This window comes from Lynx canadensis, chromosome A1 (genome assembly GCF_007474595.2).
Source record: "Lynx canadensis isolate LIC74 chromosome A1, mLynCan4.pri.v2, whole genome shotgun sequence".
Taxonomy (NCBI): domain Eukaryota; kingdom Metazoa; phylum Chordata; class Mammalia; order Carnivora; family Felidae; genus Lynx; species Lynx canadensis.
Genome location: NC_044303.2, coordinates 136,470,325 through 136,491,135, shown reverse-complemented (window position 1 = coordinate 136,491,135; position 20,811 = coordinate 136,470,325). Strand labels below are relative to the sequence as shown.

Genomic DNA, 20,811 nt, shown 5'->3' with positions numbered 1-20,811 from the left:
GTTCCTGTTCTTAGGTTATGTTGATTATACATTTTCTAATTTAATGACACTCTTTTAAATTATTTTCCAGTCTCATTTGTCTTTGTGTTTTAATGTAAAACAAAATGCATTGCAAGAAATAGAAAATGAGGGGCTCCAGGGTGACTCAGTCGGTTAAGCGGCTGACTTTGGCTCAGGTCATGATCTCACAGTTTGTGAGTTCAAGCCCGGTGTCGGGCTTTGTGCTGACAGCTCGGAGGCTGGAGCCTGCTTCGGATTCTGTGTCTTCCTCTCCTCCTCGTGCTCTGTCTCTCAAAAATAAATAAACGTTAAAAAAAAAAAATTAAAAAAAAAAATAGAAAAAGAATAATAGTTTGAGAAAAGAAATAAAGACAAAAGGTGTTAGGTTCTTTTGTGCATAGAGGAAGGCCTGAGGTGATACATGCCAAACTGGACCTTACGAACTGAGGCTCCATATGTACCATTTTACACATCAGTCTGTTTCACACTTGTAGTATTGTGACTTTTCAGGAAATTTTTAAATTTTTGAAAGGAAGCTACTATGCCATGCTGACATTATGATGTGATATTATAACTACTTGAAATCTTGGTTAATATATGGAAGATATAAATAAACAACTGACTCGAAGGTATGATTTTTTTAAATGTATCATCTGTACGTGCCCCCATTAATGTTATTTAAAAGCTATTCTTGGGGGACCTGGGTGGCTTAGTCACTTACACATCTGATTCTTGATTTCTCGTCAGGTCACACTATCTCACAGTTCATGGGTTCGAGCCCCATATCTGGCTCCGCGCTAGTAGTGTGGATCCTGCTTGGGATATTCTCTTTGTGTCTGTCTGTCTGTCTGTCTCTCTCTCTCTCCCCCCCCCCCACACACACACACTCCTCCCTCCCTCCGTCCCCCCCCCTCCACTCTCTCTTAAAATAAACTTTTAAAAAAAATTTTTTTTAGTGTTTATTTATTATTGAGAGAAACAGAGAAAGCATGAGCAGGGGAGGGGCAGAGAGAGAAGGAGACATAGAATCCAAAGCAGGCTCCTAGCTCTGAGCTGTCAGCACAGAGCCCGATGTGGGGCTCGAACTCACAACCAGTGAGATCGTGACCTGAGCTGAAGTCGGACACTTAACCGACTGAGCCACCCAGGCGCCCTAAAATAAATAAACTTTTTAAAAAATTAAATAAAAATAATAAAAGGTATTCTTGAGTCATTGTATAAACTTGGTATATTTGTATAGTATGATGAAGTTCCCCTTTTAATGACTAGAAAGATGATGGAAAGTAACAAGTTAACCATTTATAATTTGAGACCAATTACCTAACATACTAAGCTTCTCTTTTCTGCACTTCGTGTTTCTCTGCGTGTATTTTTCATTATGAAATATTTGGAAAAATATTACATATAGGGTATAAGTAAACTGTTGATGTGATTTATATTTATTTTTCAGTTTTTTGGAAGGAAAGAGAGTTCTTTTACCCAGATAGGCCATATTTTGACTTATTTTCAAGTTCATATTATACAGAGGTTCATGGTTTATTTGGTGTTTATAGTGTTTACATTGAAATATATATGCAGAGGTCACCTGTTGGGCTCAGTCAGTGAAACCTCGGACTCTTGATTTCAGCTCAGGTCATGATCTCAGTTTGTGAGGTTGAGCCCTGCGTTGGGCTCTGTGCTGACATTGCAGAGCCTGTTTGGGTTTCTCTCTCTCTTCCTCTCTCTCTGCCCCTCCCCTGCTCTTGCTCATGCTGTCTGTCTCAAATCAATAAACTTAAAAAAAAAAAAAAAGCGGGGGTGGGGGCGCCTGTTGGCTCAGTCTTTTAAGCATCTGACTTTGGCTCAGGTTGTGATCTCACAGTTCATGATTTCTAGTCCCATCTTTATCAGATGAGCTGGAGCCCTGCTTCAGATGAGCCCCGGTTCGTTCTCTCTCTCTCTCTCTCTCTCTCTCTCTCTCTCTCTCTCTCTCCCCCTCTCTCCCTCTCTCCCTCTCTCTCCCTCCCTCCCTCCCCTTCTCCCCTTCTCCCCTTCTTGTTCCTTCTTGGGATTCTCTCTCTCTGCCCTTCGCTCACTTGCACCCCCTCTCTCTCTCTCTCTCTCTCCCTCCCTCCCTCCCTCCCTCCCTCCCTCCCCTTCTCCCCTTCTCCCCTTCTTCCCTTCTTGTTCCTTCGTGGGATTCTCTCTCTCTGCCCTTCGCTCACTTGCACCGCCTCTCTCTCTCTCTCTCTCTCTCTGTCTCCCTCCCTCTCTAATAAAAAAGAAAAAAAACAGATGTATGCAGAAAAGTGCATATATTAGAAGTGAACAGCTTGATTTAAAAAAAATATATAAGCTACTGCCTCCTTATGTCTTCTTCTAATCACTCACTACTAATCCCTTTGCCAAGGGTGACCATTTTCCTAACGTTTAGTGTCATAGAGTACTTTTGTCCTTTTTTGAACTTCTATGGTTTGGAATTATACATACACTCCTTTGTGGCTGGCATATTTTGTTCAGCAGTTTATGAGAGTAATATACATTGTTGTGTATAGTCATAGCTCTGTTGTGTTCTTCTGCATGAATATTCTATAATCTGTTTATTTCTTTTAACCATTGATGGATATGTAGCTTGTTTCCAGTTTGGAAAACAGCATTGCCTGTGACTTTTTTTTTTTTTTTTTTTTAACTAATTAAGTTTTATTGAGATATAGTTTACATGGCATTCAATTCACCTTTTAAAGTATACAAGTCACTGGTTTGGGTTTTTAATATATTCACAATTACACAGCCATAACTACAGTCATTTATGGAATATCTTCATTATCCAAGAAAACAAACATGTACCCCATTTTCCTCAAAATTTCCAGGCCTAGGCAATGACTAACTTACTCTGTGGATTTGCCTTTTCTGGACACTTCGAATAAATAGAGTTATACTAAATGTCATCCTTTGTGTCTTTCTTTCTTCACTTAGCATAATCTCTCGCGCGCGCTCTCCCTCTCTCTCTCTCCTCTCTCTCTCCCTCTCTCCCTTCACTTTATTGCTGAATAATAATCCATTGAGTGTACCTCATTTTTTCCATTTGGGTTATTTCTCCTTTGGGGCTTTAACGAATAATGCTGCGATGAACATGCGTATACAAGTTTCTGTGTCAATGTACATTTTCATTTCTTTTGGGTATACACTTAGAAGTGGAATTGCTAGGGGCGCCTGGGTGGCGCAGTCGGTTAAGCGTCCGACTTCAGCCAGGTCACGATCTCGCGGTCCGTGAGTTCGAGCCCCGCGTCGGGCTCTGGGCTGATGGCTCAGAGCCTGGAGCCTGTTTCCGGTTCTGTGTCTCCCTCTCTCTCTCTCTGCCCCTCCCCCGTTCATGCTCTGTCTCTCTCTGTCCCAAAAATAAATAAACGTTGAAAAAAAAAATTAAAAAAAAAAAAAAAAAAAAAAAGTGGAATTGCTAGGTCATGTAGTGTGTGAAAGTTTACCTTTGGCAGATAAGCAAACCAAAATACAAGTGCTTTTTGTTGTTTGTTTGTAACTTAAAAAAAAAAATCTCTTTCAGACTTAAAGTTGTGAAAATAGTACAAGAATTTCTATGTATCCTTCACCCAATTGTCCCAAGTGTCACCTTTGTACCACTTTAAGTTTCTTTTATTTTTTAATTTTTTTTATGTTTATTTTTTGAAGGAGAAAGAGAGCATGAACTGGGGAGGGGCTGAGGGAGAGGGAGACACAGAATCTGAAACAGGTTCCAGGCTCTGAGCTGTCAGCTTGGTCCAGAGGCTCAAATCCACAGACCATGAGATCATGACCTGAGCTGAAGTCGGACTCTCAACCGACTGAGTCACGCAGGTGCCCCTGTACCACTTTAGGTTTATTATTCTTACTTATTTCATACTTGTCTTTTTTTTTCTTTGTTTATGTGTATATGTATTTTTCCCTGAAATAATTGATAATCAGTTGCAAACATTATACCCCTTTACATTTAAATGCAGTATGTTTCCTAAACTAAGAATGTTATACAACCGTAGCATAGTAATCAAATCAGGAATTAAAATTTATATAATTCTGTGATCTCATCTTTTGGCCTTATTTGAATCTTGCCTGTTGTCTCACCAATGTCCCTTACAAGAGAATTAAAAGTAGCTTTCTTTAAAATTTGCTTTTAATTTTTTTAATGTTTATTTATTTTTGAGAGACAGAGAGACAGAGTGTGAGCAGGAAAGGGGCAGGAAGAGAGGGAGACACAGAATCCGAAGCAGGCTCCAGGCTCTGAGCTGTCAGCACAGAGCCCAACGTGGGGCTCAAATTCACAAACTGCGAGGCCTGAGCTGAAGTTGAACGCTCAATCCACTGAGCCACTCAGGTGCCCCTAGTAAAAAAAAAAATTTTGGGGGGCGCCTGGGTGGCGCAGTCGGTTAAGCATCCGACTTCAGCCAGGTCACGATCTCGCGGTCCGTGAGTTCGAGCCCCGCATCAGGCTCTGGGCTGATGGCTCGGAGCCTGGAGCCTGTTTCCGGTTCTGTGTCTCCCTCTCTCTCTGCCCCTCCCCCGTTCATGCTCTGTCTCTCTCTATCCCAAAAATAAATAAACGTTGAAAAAAAAAATTTTTACTGTTTATTTATTTTTGAAGGAGAGAGAGACAGAGCGTGAGCAGGGAAGGGGCAGAGAGCGAGGGAGACACAGAATCTGAAGCAGGCTCCAAGCTCTGCTCTGTCAACACAGAGCCCAGTGCTGGGCATTGAACTCAAGAGCCATGAGATCCTGACATGAACCTAAGTCGGCCGCTTAACTGACTGAGCCACCCAGGTGCCCCCAAGATTGCTTTCTTTGATCCAGGATTAAATCCAGAGCCATCTGTTGCATTTTATTGTCCTGTCTCTGGAGTTTTACATGGTTTGTTTTTTATATTGTTCTCATCATGCCATTTACATTGTTTTATATCCTTTAAGAATATATGCATTTCTTGATTACAGATGATACATGAATACATTACATTTTAAAAATTGAGCAAATTAGGGGCACCTGGGTGGCTCAGTCGGTTAAGTATCCGACTTCAGCTCAGGTCATGATCTCACAGTCCATGAGTTCGAGCCCCGCATCGGGCTCTGTGCTGACAGCTCAGAGCCTGGAGCCTGCTTCAGATTCTGTGTCTCCCTCTCTCTCTGACCCTCCCCCGTTCATGCTGTGTCTCTCTCTCTCAAAAATAAATAAAACATTTAAAAAAAATTTTTTTAAATAAATAAAAATAAGAACTGAGCAAATTAAAGATAAGACAAAAATCCCTTTGATGACCTAAGCCACGCCTATTTCTTAGCTTTTCCGTAAGTCACCACTGACAGTAGTCTATTATATAGACAGTAGTCTGTCATATCTATTTGTCTGCCTTCCAGTATGTGTGAGTGCTGCTAAGAAATGTATTATTTTTATGTTCATCTTTCTTGATCTACAGACATACTGTAAGAATTTAGCCAACAGTTTGCTTGTCTTACTCATCAGTCTATGTTGGTGACCGTTTTAGTTCTGTTTAGCTAAACTTAGTGACCATTTACTTCAACTACGTTCTCTAGAACTTGTCTATCACATCATTTTTCACCTTGCCTTCACAGCCAGACTTATTTTTTTAATAATGTATTTATTTTTTAATTTACATCCGAATTATTTAAGAGTCTCTTATGTTTTGTCCCCCTCCCTGTTTTTAAATTACTTTTGCTTCCCTTCCCTTGTGTTCATCTGTTGTGTCTCTTAAAGTTCTCATATGAGTGAACTCATATGATATTTGTCTTTCTCTGACTAATTTCACTTAGCATAACACCCTCTAGTTCCATCCACATAGTTGCAAAGTGCAGCCAGACTTCTTCAGAGTTATCTCTAGTTCTCTCCCTTACCTCACGGCACCTCTTCAGTCCTATCAGGTGCGCTTCTGTCTTCCCCACACTGCTGAGATTTTACTGAAGATTGCTACATCAGTGGTCTTTTCTCTACTTTGACCTTAGTTAGTTCTCCGCAACATTTTTACATATTTGTGTACATTTTACACATTTGTGTATAAATTGTGTTCCAAAGTGTAACTCTGGAAACATTTTTTCTCTTGCCTTCAGTGACACCATATCATCTACTAGTTTTGAGCCTTTCTCCTTGGCTGTCCCTTCTATACTCCTTTAACAACTTTTCCTCCTCTTCTGAATATCCAAGTAGAATCCTTATGCATGGTCCACAGTCCCTGTTTCTTAATTATAAATGTTCACTAGGTGACCTCGCCTCTACTCCTTGACTTAAAATGGTATGTTTGTGGTGGTACTTCTCAGGTATAAGCTCTGACTTTCAGACTTACTTATGCAGCTGCCTCTTTTCCCTCACCATGTGGATGTCTGTTAGGTACATCTCAAACTAACTGCAGCCGAAACAGAACTTCACGTGTCATTTCTTACACCTCTGTTCCCACAGCCTTTTATGTTTCTCAGTAAGCAATAACATTGGTGCACCAGCACCAATTTCTCAAGCCACAGGCCTGGCATTAGCCATATTTTCTCACTCTGTTTCACGTTTCCACATCCAATTTGTAGGAAAGTATTGTTGCCTCTTTCCCAACAGATCCTGAATCAGTGCACTTTGCTTTTTTCTCCACTGCTACTACATCTTTCAAGATATTATCATCTTTTTAATTGAGATATAATTTATCGTTTAAAAGTATACATTTCAGTGGTTTTTAAATTATATTCACAAAGTTCTACAACCACCATCACTATTTCATTCCAGAACATTTTTATCACTCATTAAGAAAACCTGTACCCGTTAGCAATCACTCTCCAGTACCCACCTGGTAGTATACCCACCCAGCCCTGGGCAAGCACTAATCTGCTTTTCATTAGTACAGATTTGCCTATTCTGAACTTTTCATATAAGTGGAATTGTTAAATACGTGGCTTTTTGTGCCTGATTTATTTCATTTACCCTCAGTTTTTCAAGGTTTCTCCAGGCTATAGTATGTGTGAGTACTTCATTTCTTTTTACTGCTCAGTAATTATTCTCTTGTATGGACAATACCGTATTTTGTTTATCCATCAGTGGATGGACACTGAGTTGTTTCCTCTTTTTGACTACAATGAGTAATTCCATTTTCTTCTTTTTTTATTTTTATAGTGAGTAGTTCTTTTACAGACATTTGTGTGTAAAATTTTGTATGGACATAAGTTTCAGTTTTCTTGGATATATATCTAGGAGTAGAATTGCTGGCTGAGAAGTTTGGAGGAAGTGCTGAACTTTTTTCTAAGATGACTGTACCTATTTACCTTTTACCAGCAGTGTGTGAGGGTCCCTTTTTCTCTACATTCTTCTCAACACTTACTATTATCTCCCTGGGTGTGAAGTGATACCTTATTGTGGGTTGTTGTTGTTTTTAGTTAACATACAGTGCGGTATTGGTTTCAGGAATGGACTTACTGTGGTTTTGATTTGCATTTCCCTAATGTCTAAATGATGTTGAGCATCTTTTCATATGTTTGCTGGCCATTTGTTATATCTTCTTTGGAGAAATAACCACATTTTTTGCCTGTTTTTGTTTTTAGTCGGGCTGTTTATCTCTTTGTTGATGGGTTGTAATAGCTCTTCATGTAATAGCTATTTATTTAATGTCTGAATAATATGGCATTATTTATCTCTTATCTTTTTTTCTGCAGCAGATCCCAACTATTCTTTTGCTTTTAGAATCTTGCATCCCCCGCCTGCCCACCAAATCCGTTCTCCACATAGCAGCTAGAAGTGATACTTTTTTTTTTTAATTTTTTTTTTAACGTTTATTTATTTTTGAGACAGAGAGAGACAGAGCATGAACAGGGGAGGGGCAGAGAGAGAGGGAGACACAGAATCGGAAACAGGCTCCAGGCTCTGAGCTGTCAGCACAGAGCCCAACACGGGGCTTGAACTCACGGACCGCGAGATCATGACCTGAGCTGAAGTCAGACGCTTAACCGACCGAGCCACCCAGGTGCCCCTAGAAGTGATACTTTAAAATGTAACATAGATCAGATCTACCCCTCAAGACCCTTTGATACCTTCCAGTTCCACTTATGTTAAAATCAAAACTTTATCCTGGTTTGCAGAATATTACATGATGTGTATATTGCCCACTTCTGTATGTACATTTTATTCTATGCGTGTCCATTCTTACAAAGCTGGCCTCTCTTCAAATGTATACCAGGTTTATACCTTCTTCACGGCCTTTGTACTCCCTGCTCTTTGGGCTGGAAACTCATAACCCAGATTTCACTTGTCTAGCTTCTTGTCTTTCAGAACTCACCTGAAATTTCTCCCAGTTTAATCCAGAACTGATAGGCCCATATGCTCTATCATATCACCCCACTTAGATTCCCTGTGTGGCATTTATGAAACCTGATTTTCCTTACCTGTTTGTTTCTCCAGTAGAACGTAAGCTCCATAAGAGCAAGGACCTTGTCTATCTTGGTAACTCTTGGCATTCTAGCATCTGGGATAGTGCCTAGTTCCTGTTCAGTGTGGTTCAGAATAAGTTCATAGTTTGCTGAATGTTGAACATTAACACGTTTTTCCTCTGATTCATAGATAACCATTTTTAGATATAAAGCTTCTTGTAGATTATTTCCTTTTGATATTTGGAAGTACTGTTACTGAGTCAAAAGTGTAAACATTTTAATAGCTTTTGATACTGCTGACTGGCTTTCCACAATTTTTATTTCCATGTGTATTGCCTCTTGAAAACATCTATTTTGGGGATACCTGAGTGGCTTAGTCGGTTAAGCATCTGATTTCGGCTCAGGTCATGATCTCACGGTTTGTGAATTTGAGCCCCATGTTGGGCTCTGTGCTGACAGCTCAGAGCCTGGAGCCTCTTCAGATTCTGTGTCGCCTCCTCTCTCCACCCCTCCCCCTCTCATACTCTGTCTCTCAAAAATAAACAAACATTACAAAAAAAAAAAAAAAAAAAAAAAAAAAACATCTCTTTTACCACAGCCTTAAGTAGATATGGACCTGATTTTCTATTTTGATAGTTCTAGCAACCATTAAAGAATAGGAACGTACTGACATTTTAAATATATTTAATTTGAAGGATGACATGGACGAAAGTTAGACTTGGTTCATTTGTATTTATAAGCACTACTATTTACATGTACCTGATTATACTGTGTTACTAAAACCTAGCAGATTTGCACTGGACTTTTAACTATGGTCCTGACCATTAAGTTGCAGATGTTTCTGTTTCTTTTATGAGTTCAGGTCGCAGTTTTGGGGAAAGCAGTCTTGTCCCCAGAATTATGTGCCTGAAATTCAGGGCCAACTATGACTGACTTGTTCCTGAGAAAGGATCTTAAGATTACAGAGTATTATTTCTATATCTGTATACAATACAATGTAAACATACATTTACATTCAAAAATGCAAAGAAATTGTAGTTTCCTGGATCTTGCATTTTTTATCTCTTTGAAATTGTTACCATGAAAAAGAAGCCACTACTCATTGTCAGATTTCCTAACCGCTTAAGTATGTTTGAGCCACCATTAGCTTCAGCTAGTGTTTCTTAACCACTGCTTCACAGAAACACGAGCTGGACAACTTTTCTGTTGGCAACCCATTCCCATAAGAGCAGCTAGATAGAATTTGGGTCCAGCTCTTAACCTCTAGAAATCCAAGCAAATGCAAATGACGTGAAAGTAGTGTTCTCGAAATAACATAAAATAGGCTATAACTTTGGTTCTTCTTAAGAACAAATAACTTTTACTACATCTTATGGCCTGTAAGACATAGGTTAACAATGAAGTAGAAAGTTAGTATATATAAAAGGGAAGATAGAATATGTGGAAGCCAGAAGAGGTGAATAGGACATTTGGGTTAGGTCTGACCAGGAAAAACAATAAATATTTGAGTATTGATCTTGTTTTTGTTTTTTTTTTTTAACTTCTAAAATGTTCTTTAGTATGTAGTGGTCCTTAATGGTTTTATTTTAATAAATGAGTGTGACACAGTGTTTATTTTACTTGAAAGAATTAAGGTGTAAGTTAGCTCAGGAACATCACTGGGCATAGTGAGAGAAGAAAATTTTATTTCTTTTTTATATTTTAATTTTTTTAATTTATTCATTTTTGAGAGACAGAGAGACCATGAGTGGGGGAGGGACAGAGAGAGGAGGAGACACAGAATCTGAAGCAGGCTCCAGGCTCCAAGCTGTCAACGCAGAGCCCGATGCGGGGCTCGAACTCACGGACCGCGAGCTCATGACCTGAGCTGACGTAGGACTTCTAACCAACTGAGCCACCCAGGCACCCCCAAAGAAGAAAGTTTCTTAACTACAGCCTAATAATTGTTTACTTTAGGAACACTTAAAGATTTTATTTATTTTTGAGAGCACAAACGGGGGGTAGGCAAAGAGAGAACATGACAGAGGATCTCAAGTGGGCTGTATGCTGACTGCAGTGAGCCAGATGTGGGGCTCGAACCCAAGTCGGACACTCAACCTACTGAGCCACTTAGGTGCTCTTCTTAAGGATCACTTAAGGATCACTTAGGATCACTTTTAAAGCACATTTGAAGGCCATAAACTTATTTTCTGATATTTTGTTAAATAGAATTAGTAAAACATCTTGTATGAAACAAAGTGTTTATTCATATGTGTATAAAATGTGTATGCTATTCTTTAAAATTCCTTTGTTTTCTTACAGGGTTTCAAACAAAACCAAAAAGAAGGAAGGTGCTCGCATTTCAATTAAGAAGTAAGTCTGTCATTATAAAAGTGAATCTTACTTTTATATGAATTGCAGTTTGGGGAAAACATATCTTTAAAAATCACATGTTAAAAAAACAAAAGCTAATGTAAAGCTATTAAATATGTTTTTAATTATTTTTAATTCAAGTACAGTTAACATTGTTATTTTACTTTCAGGTGTACAACACAATGATTCAGCAGTTATACGCACTACTCAGTGCTTACCACAACTGTACTCCTAATCCCCGTTCCCCATTTCACCTATCCCACCACCCACCTCTCCTCTGTCAACCACAAGTTTGCTCTGTATATTTAAGAGTCTGTTTTTTGTTTCTTTTTTTAATTTGATCCTTTGTTTTGTTTCTTAAATTGTACATATGAGTGAAATCATATGGTATTTGTCTTTCTCTGACTTAGTTTAGTTACTTTTGTTATACTGTCTAGATGCATCCATGTTGTCTCAAATGGCAAAGTTTTGTTCCTTATGGCTGAGTAATATTCCAGTGTGTGTGTGTGTGTGTGTGTGTGTGTGTGTGTGTGTGTGTACACATCACATCTTTATCCATTCATCTGTCAGTGGACACTTGGGTTGTTTCTATATCCTGATTTTTATAAATAATGCTGCAGTAAGTACAGGGATGCATATATCTTTTTAAATCGGTGTTTTCATTTTCTTTGGGTAAACATCTAGTAGTGGAATTACTGGACCATATGGTAATTCCATTGTGATTTTTTTTTTTTTTTAAATTTATTTTTTTTTTTTCAACTTTTTTTTTTTTTTTTTTTTTTTTTTTTTATTTTTGGGACAGAGAGAGACAGAGCATGAACGGGGGAGGGGCAGAGAGAGAGGGAGACACAGAATCGGAAACAGGCTCCAGGCTCTGAGCCATCAGCCCAGAGCCCGACGCGGGGCTCGAACTCACGGACCGCGAGATCGTGACCTGGCTGAAGTCGGACGCTTAACCGACTGCGCCACCCAGGCGCCCCTTTAAATTTATTTTTGAGACAGAGAGAGATAGAGCATGAACGGGGGAGGGGCAGAGAGAGAGGGAGACACAGAATCGGAAACAGGCTCCAGGCTCTGAGCCATCAGCCCAGAGCCTGACGCGAGGCTCGAACTCATGGACTACAAGATCGTGACCTGGCTGAAGTCGGACGCTTAACCGACTGCGCCACCCAGGAGCCCCCATTGTGAATTTTTTGAGTAATGTTCCTACTGTTGTCCACAGTGGCTGCACAGTTTGCATTACCATCTATAGTGCTTGAGGGTTCCTCTTTCTCCATATCCTCACTAATAGTTACGATTTCTTGTGTTTTTGATTTTAGCCATTCTGACTGGTGTGAGGGGTATCTCATTCTGGTTTAGAGATGCATTTACCTGATGATGAGTGATGTTAAGTGTGTTTTCATGTGTCTGTTGACTGTCTGTATGTCTTCTTTGGAAAAATATCTATTCATGTCTTTTCATTTTTCAGCTGGATTATTTAATTTTTTGGTGTTGAGTTGTACACATTCTTTATGTATTTTGGATATTAAGCCCTTATCAGATACATCATTTGCAAATATCTTCTTCCATTTGATAGGTTGCATTTTTGCTGGTTTCTTTCACTGTGCAGAACCTTTTTATTTTGGTGTAATCCCAATAGTTTATTTTTGTTTTTATTTCCTTTATCAGAGGCTGCATATCTGGAAAAACGTTTCTATAGCTAATGTCAAAATGATTACTGCCTATGTTTTCTTCTAGGAATTTTATGGTTGCAGGTCTGACATTTAGGTGTTTAATCGATTTTAAGTTTATTTTTGTTTATAGTGTAGGAAAGTGGTCCAGTCTCATTCATAGCTGTCCCGTCTTCCCAGCCCCATTTGTTGGAGACATTGGGTTTTCCCCATTGTATATTCTTGCCTCCTTTGTTGAAGATTAATTACCATATAAGCATGACTTTATTTCTGAGCTCTCAGTTCTGTTCCACTTATTTATGTGTCTGATTTCGTGCTAGTTGCATACTGTTTGGATCAGTACAGCTTTGTCGTGTATCTTGAAATCTGAGATTGTGATACCTCCAGTTTGATTCATCTTTTTCAAGATTGTTTTGACTTCTTTGTCTTCTGTGGTTCTATCCACATTTTAGGATTATTTGTTCTAGTACTATGGAAAATGCTGTGTATTTTTATAGGGATTGCATTAAATTTGTAGATTACTTTGGGTAGTATGGACATTTTAATTATATTAACTCTTCCATTCCATGAGCATGGAATATCTTTCTATTTGTGTTATCTTCAATTTTTTTTATTAGTGTCTTACAGTTTTCAGGTGCACAGGTCTTTAAACTCCTTAGCTAATTTTATTCCTAGATAATTTATTGGTTTCGGTGCAGTTGTAAACAGGATTGTTTTCTTAATTTCTCTCTCTACTAACTCATAATTAGTGTATAGAAATGTAACAGATTTTGTATCCTGTGACTTTACTGAATTCATTTATCAGTTCTAGTTGTTTTTTAGTGCAGTCTTTAGGGTTTTCTACATATAGTAATATTAAATGCATTTGATGTCAAAACAATTTGATAAAAGATTGAGCTACATGCTCTCTAGAATCGTCATGATGTCAAAGTATCATCTCAGCAAATACTTGGTTAGTGGTGTGGAAAGAAAACCATCTTTACAGTAAAGAGATTCTTAGAATCACTGGTGATACTGCACTACTGTGATGGGACAGTCAGACTTGATTTTGATATGATGCAGTGTGAAATACACAAAATAGCCTGTGAAGTGTTTCGGTGAAAAGAGTGTAACTGGAATTTAATCAAGCCTATAAGATCTGCTTCCCATTTACTGGAAATAGTGGGCTAGAGCAGCAAGTTAAATGACCTCACAAAAGAAATGATCAGATAGATCCAGAATGTGAAATGCTGTAGTAGATAACTGGCCTCCTTTCTTCAAAAAGTCAGTAAAAAAAGGGTGCCTGGGTGGCTCAGTCAGTAAAGTGTCCAGCTTCGGCTCAGGTCATGATTTTACGGCTCGCAAGTTCAAGTTCCCGCAACAGGCTCTGTGCTGACGGCTCAGAGCCTGGCGCCTGCTTTGGATTCTGTGTCTCCCTCTCTGCCCCTCTCTCTCTCTCTCTCTCTCTCTCTCTCTCTCTCTCTCTCTCTGAGCCTGGCGCCTGCTTTGGATTCTGTGTCTCCCTCTCTGCGTGCCTCTCTCTCTCTCACACACACACACTCTCTCTCTTTTTCTCTCTCAAAAGATAAACATTAAAAAAATTTTTTTTAATTAAAAAAAGTGAAAAAAAGGCACGGAGTAACTGCTCTAGATTAAAAGTGACTTAGAAGACAACAACAGCCAAAGGCAATGTGGTATCCCTGGTTGGAATCTGGTTGAAAGAGCCATCTATAAAAGTCTTGGGAGTGGGGTGCCTGGGTGGTTCTGTTGGTTGAACATCCGACTCTTAATTCCAGCTCAGGTCATGATCCCAGGGGTGTGGCTTGAGCAAATCAGATTCTGTGCTGACAGTGCCAAGAGCCTGCTTGGGATTCTCTTTCTCTCCCTCTCTCTTTGCCCCTCCCCCCTCCCCCAAATAAATAAACTTAAAAAACATGATTTAGCAAAATGTGTGTGTGCATGCATTTATGGCTGTTGAGTGTATATGGTGTGCATATTGATGTTTATTGTACTCCTTTTTCTATTTATGTTTGAAAAGTATGTAAGAAAAATGTTCACTATTTTTAAATTAATTAAGCTGTGTGTCTATCACAGTATTCTTTTTTCATGTATTTTTTTACACTTTTCCATATTCATCTATATCTGATATGGATACCATCATAGCATTTTGTGCACAATACATGTTTCCTCCCTTGACATCACTTTTTTCTTTATTTTTTTAATGTGTATTTATTTTTGATAGAGTGAGAGCAGGGGGAGGCACAGAGAGAAAGGGAGACAATCCGAAGCAGGCTCCGGCCTCCTCGGGGCTCAAATCCACAAAACCATGAGATCATGTGAGATCATGACCTGAGCCAAAGTCGGACGCTTAACCGACTGAGCCACTCAGGCACCCCTTTGCCTTTTTTCATAACAGGGTAAATCCTCCTCCGACGTTTTTGTTTAGTGAAAACAGTTGTTGCTAGTGTAAGTCTTTGGTAAACAGCAGTGGCCTAAAACTCTGGAGAAGCATGGGGATCCTTGTATTCTATCATTCTTTTAATTTTATTTTAAAAAATTACATTGTTGCTTGTTATATAGAGCAATCTGATAGGGAAATATTTTTAAATGAAGAAAGTTAGAGGCAGAAATGTGTTATGCTACCTGCCACTTATGTAAACGCATTTACATACATGTCTCTGTGTGAATTGATGGGTCGCCTCAGGGCTGTACTCAAGTAATCTCTGAAGAGGAACTAGAATGTGAGGGAGACTTCACAGAACAAAACCCTTCATTTTTATTTGGTTGTGTTGTGCTGTGTACATTTATTGGCAGTAAAATTAATATATAGTTGAAATAGATCTGATAAGATGTTTCATGATTACTCCTTCCAACTCTTTAAATTTTTCATTTTTATAGGTGATTCATACAGTGTTCTTTATTAGGTAAGTGCTTTTTCTTCAGAATTTTTTTGGAGAATCCTCAATGCCAGGATATAAAAATGTTCTGTTTTTTGGGGCGCTTGGGTGGCTCAGTCGGTTAAGCATCCGACTTTGGCTCAGGTCATGATCTCACAGTTTGTGAGTTCGAGCCCCGCGTCGGGCTCTGTGCTGGCAGCTCCTAGCCTGGAGCCTGCTTCGGCTCTCTCGCTCTCTCTCTGTCTCTCTCTCTCTCTCTGCCCCTCCCCCACTTGTGCTCTCTATCAAAAATAAATGTATAAAAAATTTTTTTTAATGTTTTTTTAAAATTGCATGATATTTTTGTATACAGAATTGTACTAATTTAATTGAGCTCTTATGGATGGAATTTTAGGTTGTTCCCAATTGTTTGCTATTTAATGCTATAGTTATATTCTTTTACATAATTCTTTTTGTAGATGTATGAACACATCTTTAGAATTCTCTAAATAGAATCTATAATTCTAATCTGGATTTAGATTCTAGAATTAGAACTGCTAGATTGAAGAGAACCTCCATCTATAATTTTAATAGATTTTTTCCATGTTGCTTCTCAGTAGAGACTGTATTTATATTCTCACCAACATTGTTTGAGAGCTCCTGTTTCCCACATTCTTATTCAGTAATCTGTGAAACCTTTGGATCATTCATGGTCAAATAGTTAGAAATAGTCCTCTAATTGTATTTATAATTTTTTATTGATTTTATTATTGTAAAGTTCATCTTTTTGTGTGTTTAAGAGCTCTGTCTTATGTTTACTGGAAACTATGAGTATCATTTATTTGACCTTCCTTTTTGGTGGTAGTGGTTCTTGTCATTTGGACAGAAATGTTTGCTCTCCTCTATCTGTGTGATTATTTTCCCTTTATCGTTTTAGATATTTGTGTTTCCTTTAAATTGTTTTTCATAGTTTATCAACAGTCAGTTCTCATTCACAGACTGTGTTTGCAAATTTGCCAGCTTGCCAAAATTTATCTATCATACCCAAGTCAAGAATTACAGTGGTTTTGCCGTCATTCATGGACAAGTGCAGAGTGGCAAAAAATTTGAATCCTCTGACACAGATACTCTCAGCTGAGGTTGAGCAGTGCTCTGTCTTCATGTGTCATCTCCTGCTCTAAACAAGCATTCTTTGTGCAGTCTTTTTAGTGCCACATTATTCATGTGTCTGCGCCTTTTGATTTCACTCTTTAAAGTGGACACCAGACATTGTGCTTTGTGTTCCCAAGTGCAAGAAGGCTGTGATGTGCCTGACAGGGAAATTATGTGTGTTAGGTAAGCCCCATTCAGGCATGACTTAGTGCCACTGACTGTAATTTCAGTGTTAATGAATCATCAGTATGTTAGAAGAGCCTGGCTAGCTCAGTCAGTAGAGCATGCGACTCTTGATCTCCTGGTCGTGAGTGTGAGCCCCAGGCTGAGCGTGGAGATTACTTAAAAAAAAAAAAAAAAAAAAAAAAAAAAAAAAAAAAGTCACCTGTAACATCAATATATATTAAGTAACGTGTCTTTCATCCGAAAGACACATTTTAAAAGATTAGGAATTGGTCAGTTGATAAGAATGTGACCAGAGGCTTGCCTGAACCTAGCCTTGTATTTCTTTTAGGAGCATTGGCTTAGTACTCACAAATTTATTGTTTTTAGTGACTTTATTTTATTTTACGTTAAACAACAGTGTTAATTTTATTATTTATTTATTTTTGAGAGAGAGAGAGATTGGGAGGCACAGAGGAAAAGGGAGAGAGGGAGAATCCCAAGCAGATTCCACACTGTCAGCTCAGAGCCTGACATAGGGCTCTAATTCACCAACCCTGAGATCAGGACCTGAGCCAAGAACAAGAGCCAGCCGCTTAACTGACTGAGCCCCCAGGCACCCCCTGTTGTGACTTTTTAGAACATAACTACTATGAATAATGAGAATTGAATGCATTTCTTTTCAAGTCATTTTACAAGCAGTCTACATAGAACAGAGATAGAGTGAAAATAACTTTGTTAGCAATTTCATTGAGAATTTGCATATAGCAAACCCAAGTTTTTACTCCATCTTTTCCCAGTATTTCATTCATGTGCGTGTATGTCTGTGTGTATCTAAAGTGGATAACATTTTATTTATTGTTTTATTTATCAATCAATCAATGAGAGGGAGAGAGAGAATCCCAAGTAGACTCCACGTTGTCTGCGCAGAGCCCATTGTGGGGCTCCAATTTCCCAAACCATGAGATCATAACCTGAGCCAAGACCAAGAGTTGGATGCCCAACTGACTGAGGCACTCAGACACCCTAAAGCAGATAACATTCTTTTTTTCTTTTTTTAAACTTTTTTTTTTTTTAATGTGTATTTATCTTTGATAGAAACAGAGCTCTAGTGGTGCAGGGGCAGAGAGAGACACACACACAGAATTTAAAGCAGGATACAGGCTCTGAGCTGTCATCACAGAGCCCAATGTGGGGCTCAAACCCACAAACCATGAAACTATGATCTGAGCTGAAGTTGGACACTTAACCAACTGAGCCACCCAAGTAGATAACATTGTTTATATGCAGCTAACTGTTCATTAGTATGCATGAACCTGAATATGTTTATCTTATAAATACTCATTCTAGATTTCAGATACATTTTTATTATGTTCTAGTTTATCATTTCTTTGATTCTCGTGGATTCCATAAAAGCACAGTACTTTTGGGGCTCTGAATGGGTCAGTCATTTGAGCGTCTTACTCTTGATCTCAGCTTAGGACATGATCTCATGTTTCGTGAGATCGAGCCCCATGTGAGGCTCTGCACTGACAGTGTGGAGCCTGCTTGGGATTCTCTTTCCCCCTTATCTCTCTGCCCCTACCCCACTTGCACACGAGCTCACTCGCTCTCTCAAAAAAAATTTTTTTAATTTTTTTAAGGTTATTTATTATTGAGAGAGAGAGACAGAATATGGGCATGGGAGGGGCAGAGAGAGGGGGAGACACAGAATGAGAAGCAGGCTCCAGGCTCTGTGCACATAGCCTGATGCTGGGCTTGAACTCAACAGACCACGAGATCATGAACTGAGCTGAAGTCAGATGCTTAACTGACTGAGCCACCCAGGTGCCCCTCTCTCTCAATAAACTTTAAAAAAGAAATTGTTAGGACCGGGGCGCCTGGGTGGCTCAGTTGCTTAGGCTACTGACTTTGGCTCAGGTCATGATCTCACAGTTTGTTCGAGCCCCATGTCGGGCTCTGTGCTGACAGCTCAGAGCCTGGAGTCTGCTTCAGGTTCTGTGTCTCTCCTCTCTCTACCCCTCCCCCTGCTCACCCTGTATGTCTCTGTCTGTCTTTCAATAAGAAATAAACGTTTAAAAAATTAAAAAAAAAGAAAAAAGAAATTCTGTTAGGACAGATGAAATACCAGTGCTCCTTAAATTTTTTTTAATCTTTCACATTTACTCTTCCAAATGAATATCACAATTAGTCTAATTATTTATCCCATAAAGATTGAATTTAGTATTGCATAAAGTCTATATTAGCATACTTTTGTTCTAGTTTTATTTACCATGGTGAGTGTATTGCTTTCCTTTTTTTTTATTTTATAAGAAAATAAGTTTTTAAATTGCATAATTATATCTGGACTTTTTCTCTCCAAATTCAGGTGCAGCTCTCTCCCAAGGAGAATGGTATTTTGATGCACCATGGTTGATGTGAATAAAATTTCATGTTTTTCTTCATGAACAGTTGGTTGAGTGGCATAGCCATCTGCATTGCCCTATGTTGCATGTGACTCATGCTTCGATAACCAGCCATGTGTTTCAAGGGAATAATCAGTTTGAATAACTCAACAGTGGAAATGTGAGTAACTAAAAGAAACTCAAAGTCACACATAGTGCAGAAAAGTCAATCTGTGAAAATATCGACTGAACATATTTGTATATTGTAACTTTCTTAGTATGTTAAGCTTTTTATTAATGCCTTTAAGAATAAATGACAAAATTTTTTTAAGCTTGACTGTATGAGTATTTTTTTTTTAGAATATATATGGTGAGGGAAATCTAATAACGGATAAAGAGAACTAGTCAGACTTATTTGGAGAAAAGGTAGTATTGTAAAGACACAACCAGTTGTAAAATAGTGTTGCTGATAATCCAGGCTTAAGAAACACAGCTTCTCTGAAGCTGAGTGTCACAGGAGTAGACCTCGCCAGTCAGGAACCACGGCTTTGTTCCGTTTCTTGGAAGTCATATTGTCATTATCCTCTCCTCTTTCTCTCACCTATTTGCCTCTCTTTCATCTAGCTTCCTTCACATTTTCATCATGCCCATTGCCTAACATGGTTGTCCAAGCTATTCTGCCCTCATCACTACCTTGTGGTTCCGTCTACCATCCATTTGACTATGTGTGTGTCACTTCAAATTCTCAGGAGAGGGAGAAAATCCTATTGTTTCAGTTGAGTGTAAGCATTGGTATCCATGCACCAGGGATTCTTCCTAGTCCTTTTAGCTGTGGGAGCAGAGGTTAATATAAAAAGTTCTATTTCTTTCAGAGATTTTGCCTGGAAACACTAAATATGCCTAACCTATTTGTAGCTGCCCAGTACATATTTGTTGAATAAAATGAACATTCAATTCCTGGTAAGTAAGCTTCACAGAATGGGATATTCAGTGGCTTAAGCTTTCTGGTACCGGTGAGTAAATTTTTATTTTTCATGACAGTCAGCCAGTATTTTATACATTCTGCATATTTTCATTGCCTAAGTAGGTGTGGCAGGTTAAATTCAGTTATGAAGGTAGCTTATTTGCTTTCAGTGACATTTTTGTATCTTACGTCTTTTGATACCTAATGCCATTGGAAAGTGGTTGCAGGTTCTGGCAAATCATTCATCTCAGGAATTATTTATTCAGTTTTGTTTATGTGCTAGGTACTCTTCTACGTGCTTGGAGACCACAGTAAGCCAAACAGATGAAAGTTCCTGCTTACATTGGTGGGGAACACTAGTAAACAAAATGTATAAGGTGGCAATAGTAATACATGCCATAGACAGAAATGAAGCAGGAAAGGGGGTTAGGCAGAATGCAATTGGAATGTGAATGCTTTGTTTTGTTTATTGTTTTTATTTTCAGAGGGAGAGCGAGCACTTGAGAACAGGTAAGAGGGAGAGAAAGAATCCCAAGCAGGCTCCACGCTGAAAGGACAGGTCTTGATCCCTTGAACCATGAGATCATGACCTGAGCCAAAATCAACAGACACTTAACCTGCGGAGCCACCCAGGGGCCCCTGTGGATGCTTTTTTAAAAAGAATGGTCAAGGGGGCACCTGGCTGGCGCAGTCAGGGCATGCGACTCTTGATCTCGGGGTTGTTAGTTCACCCCATTTGGGTGTAGAGATTAAAAATAAAATTTTAAAAAGTTTAAAAAAAAAAAAAAGAATGGTGAGGGAAATTGAGCTGACATTGGAGCAGAGATGTGAAGAAAATGAGAGCCATTCGCATAAATAGAGAACCTCCCAGGCAAAGGAAAAGACAAGCACAAAGCCCCTAAG

General features: G+C 38.9%; 1 protein-coding gene across 3 annotated transcripts in view; it reads left to right on the top strand.

The window, feature by feature from the left end:
- SMN2 (survival of motor neuron 2, centromeric) overlaps positions 1-19,275 on the top strand; it is a 42,203-nt gene extending 22,928 nt beyond the window's left edge. The window contains exons 8-10 of one of the 3 annotated variants that reach the window (XM_030322640.1): positions 10,671-10,721; positions 15,269-15,294; positions 18,929-19,275. In XM_030322640.1, the coding sequence (XP_030178500.1) occupies positions 10,671-10,718 (48 nt within the window). In that variant the 3' untranslated portion in view covers positions 10,719-10,721; positions 15,269-15,294; positions 18,929-19,275. Of the gene's footprint in view, positions 1-10,670; positions 10,722-10,891; positions 11,050-15,268; positions 15,295-18,928 lie in introns of those variants that run through there. The other 2 variants (XM_030322650.1, XM_030322657.1) reach the window with 2 other exon arrangements.
- Positions 19,276-20,811: the final 1,536 nt, after the last annotated feature.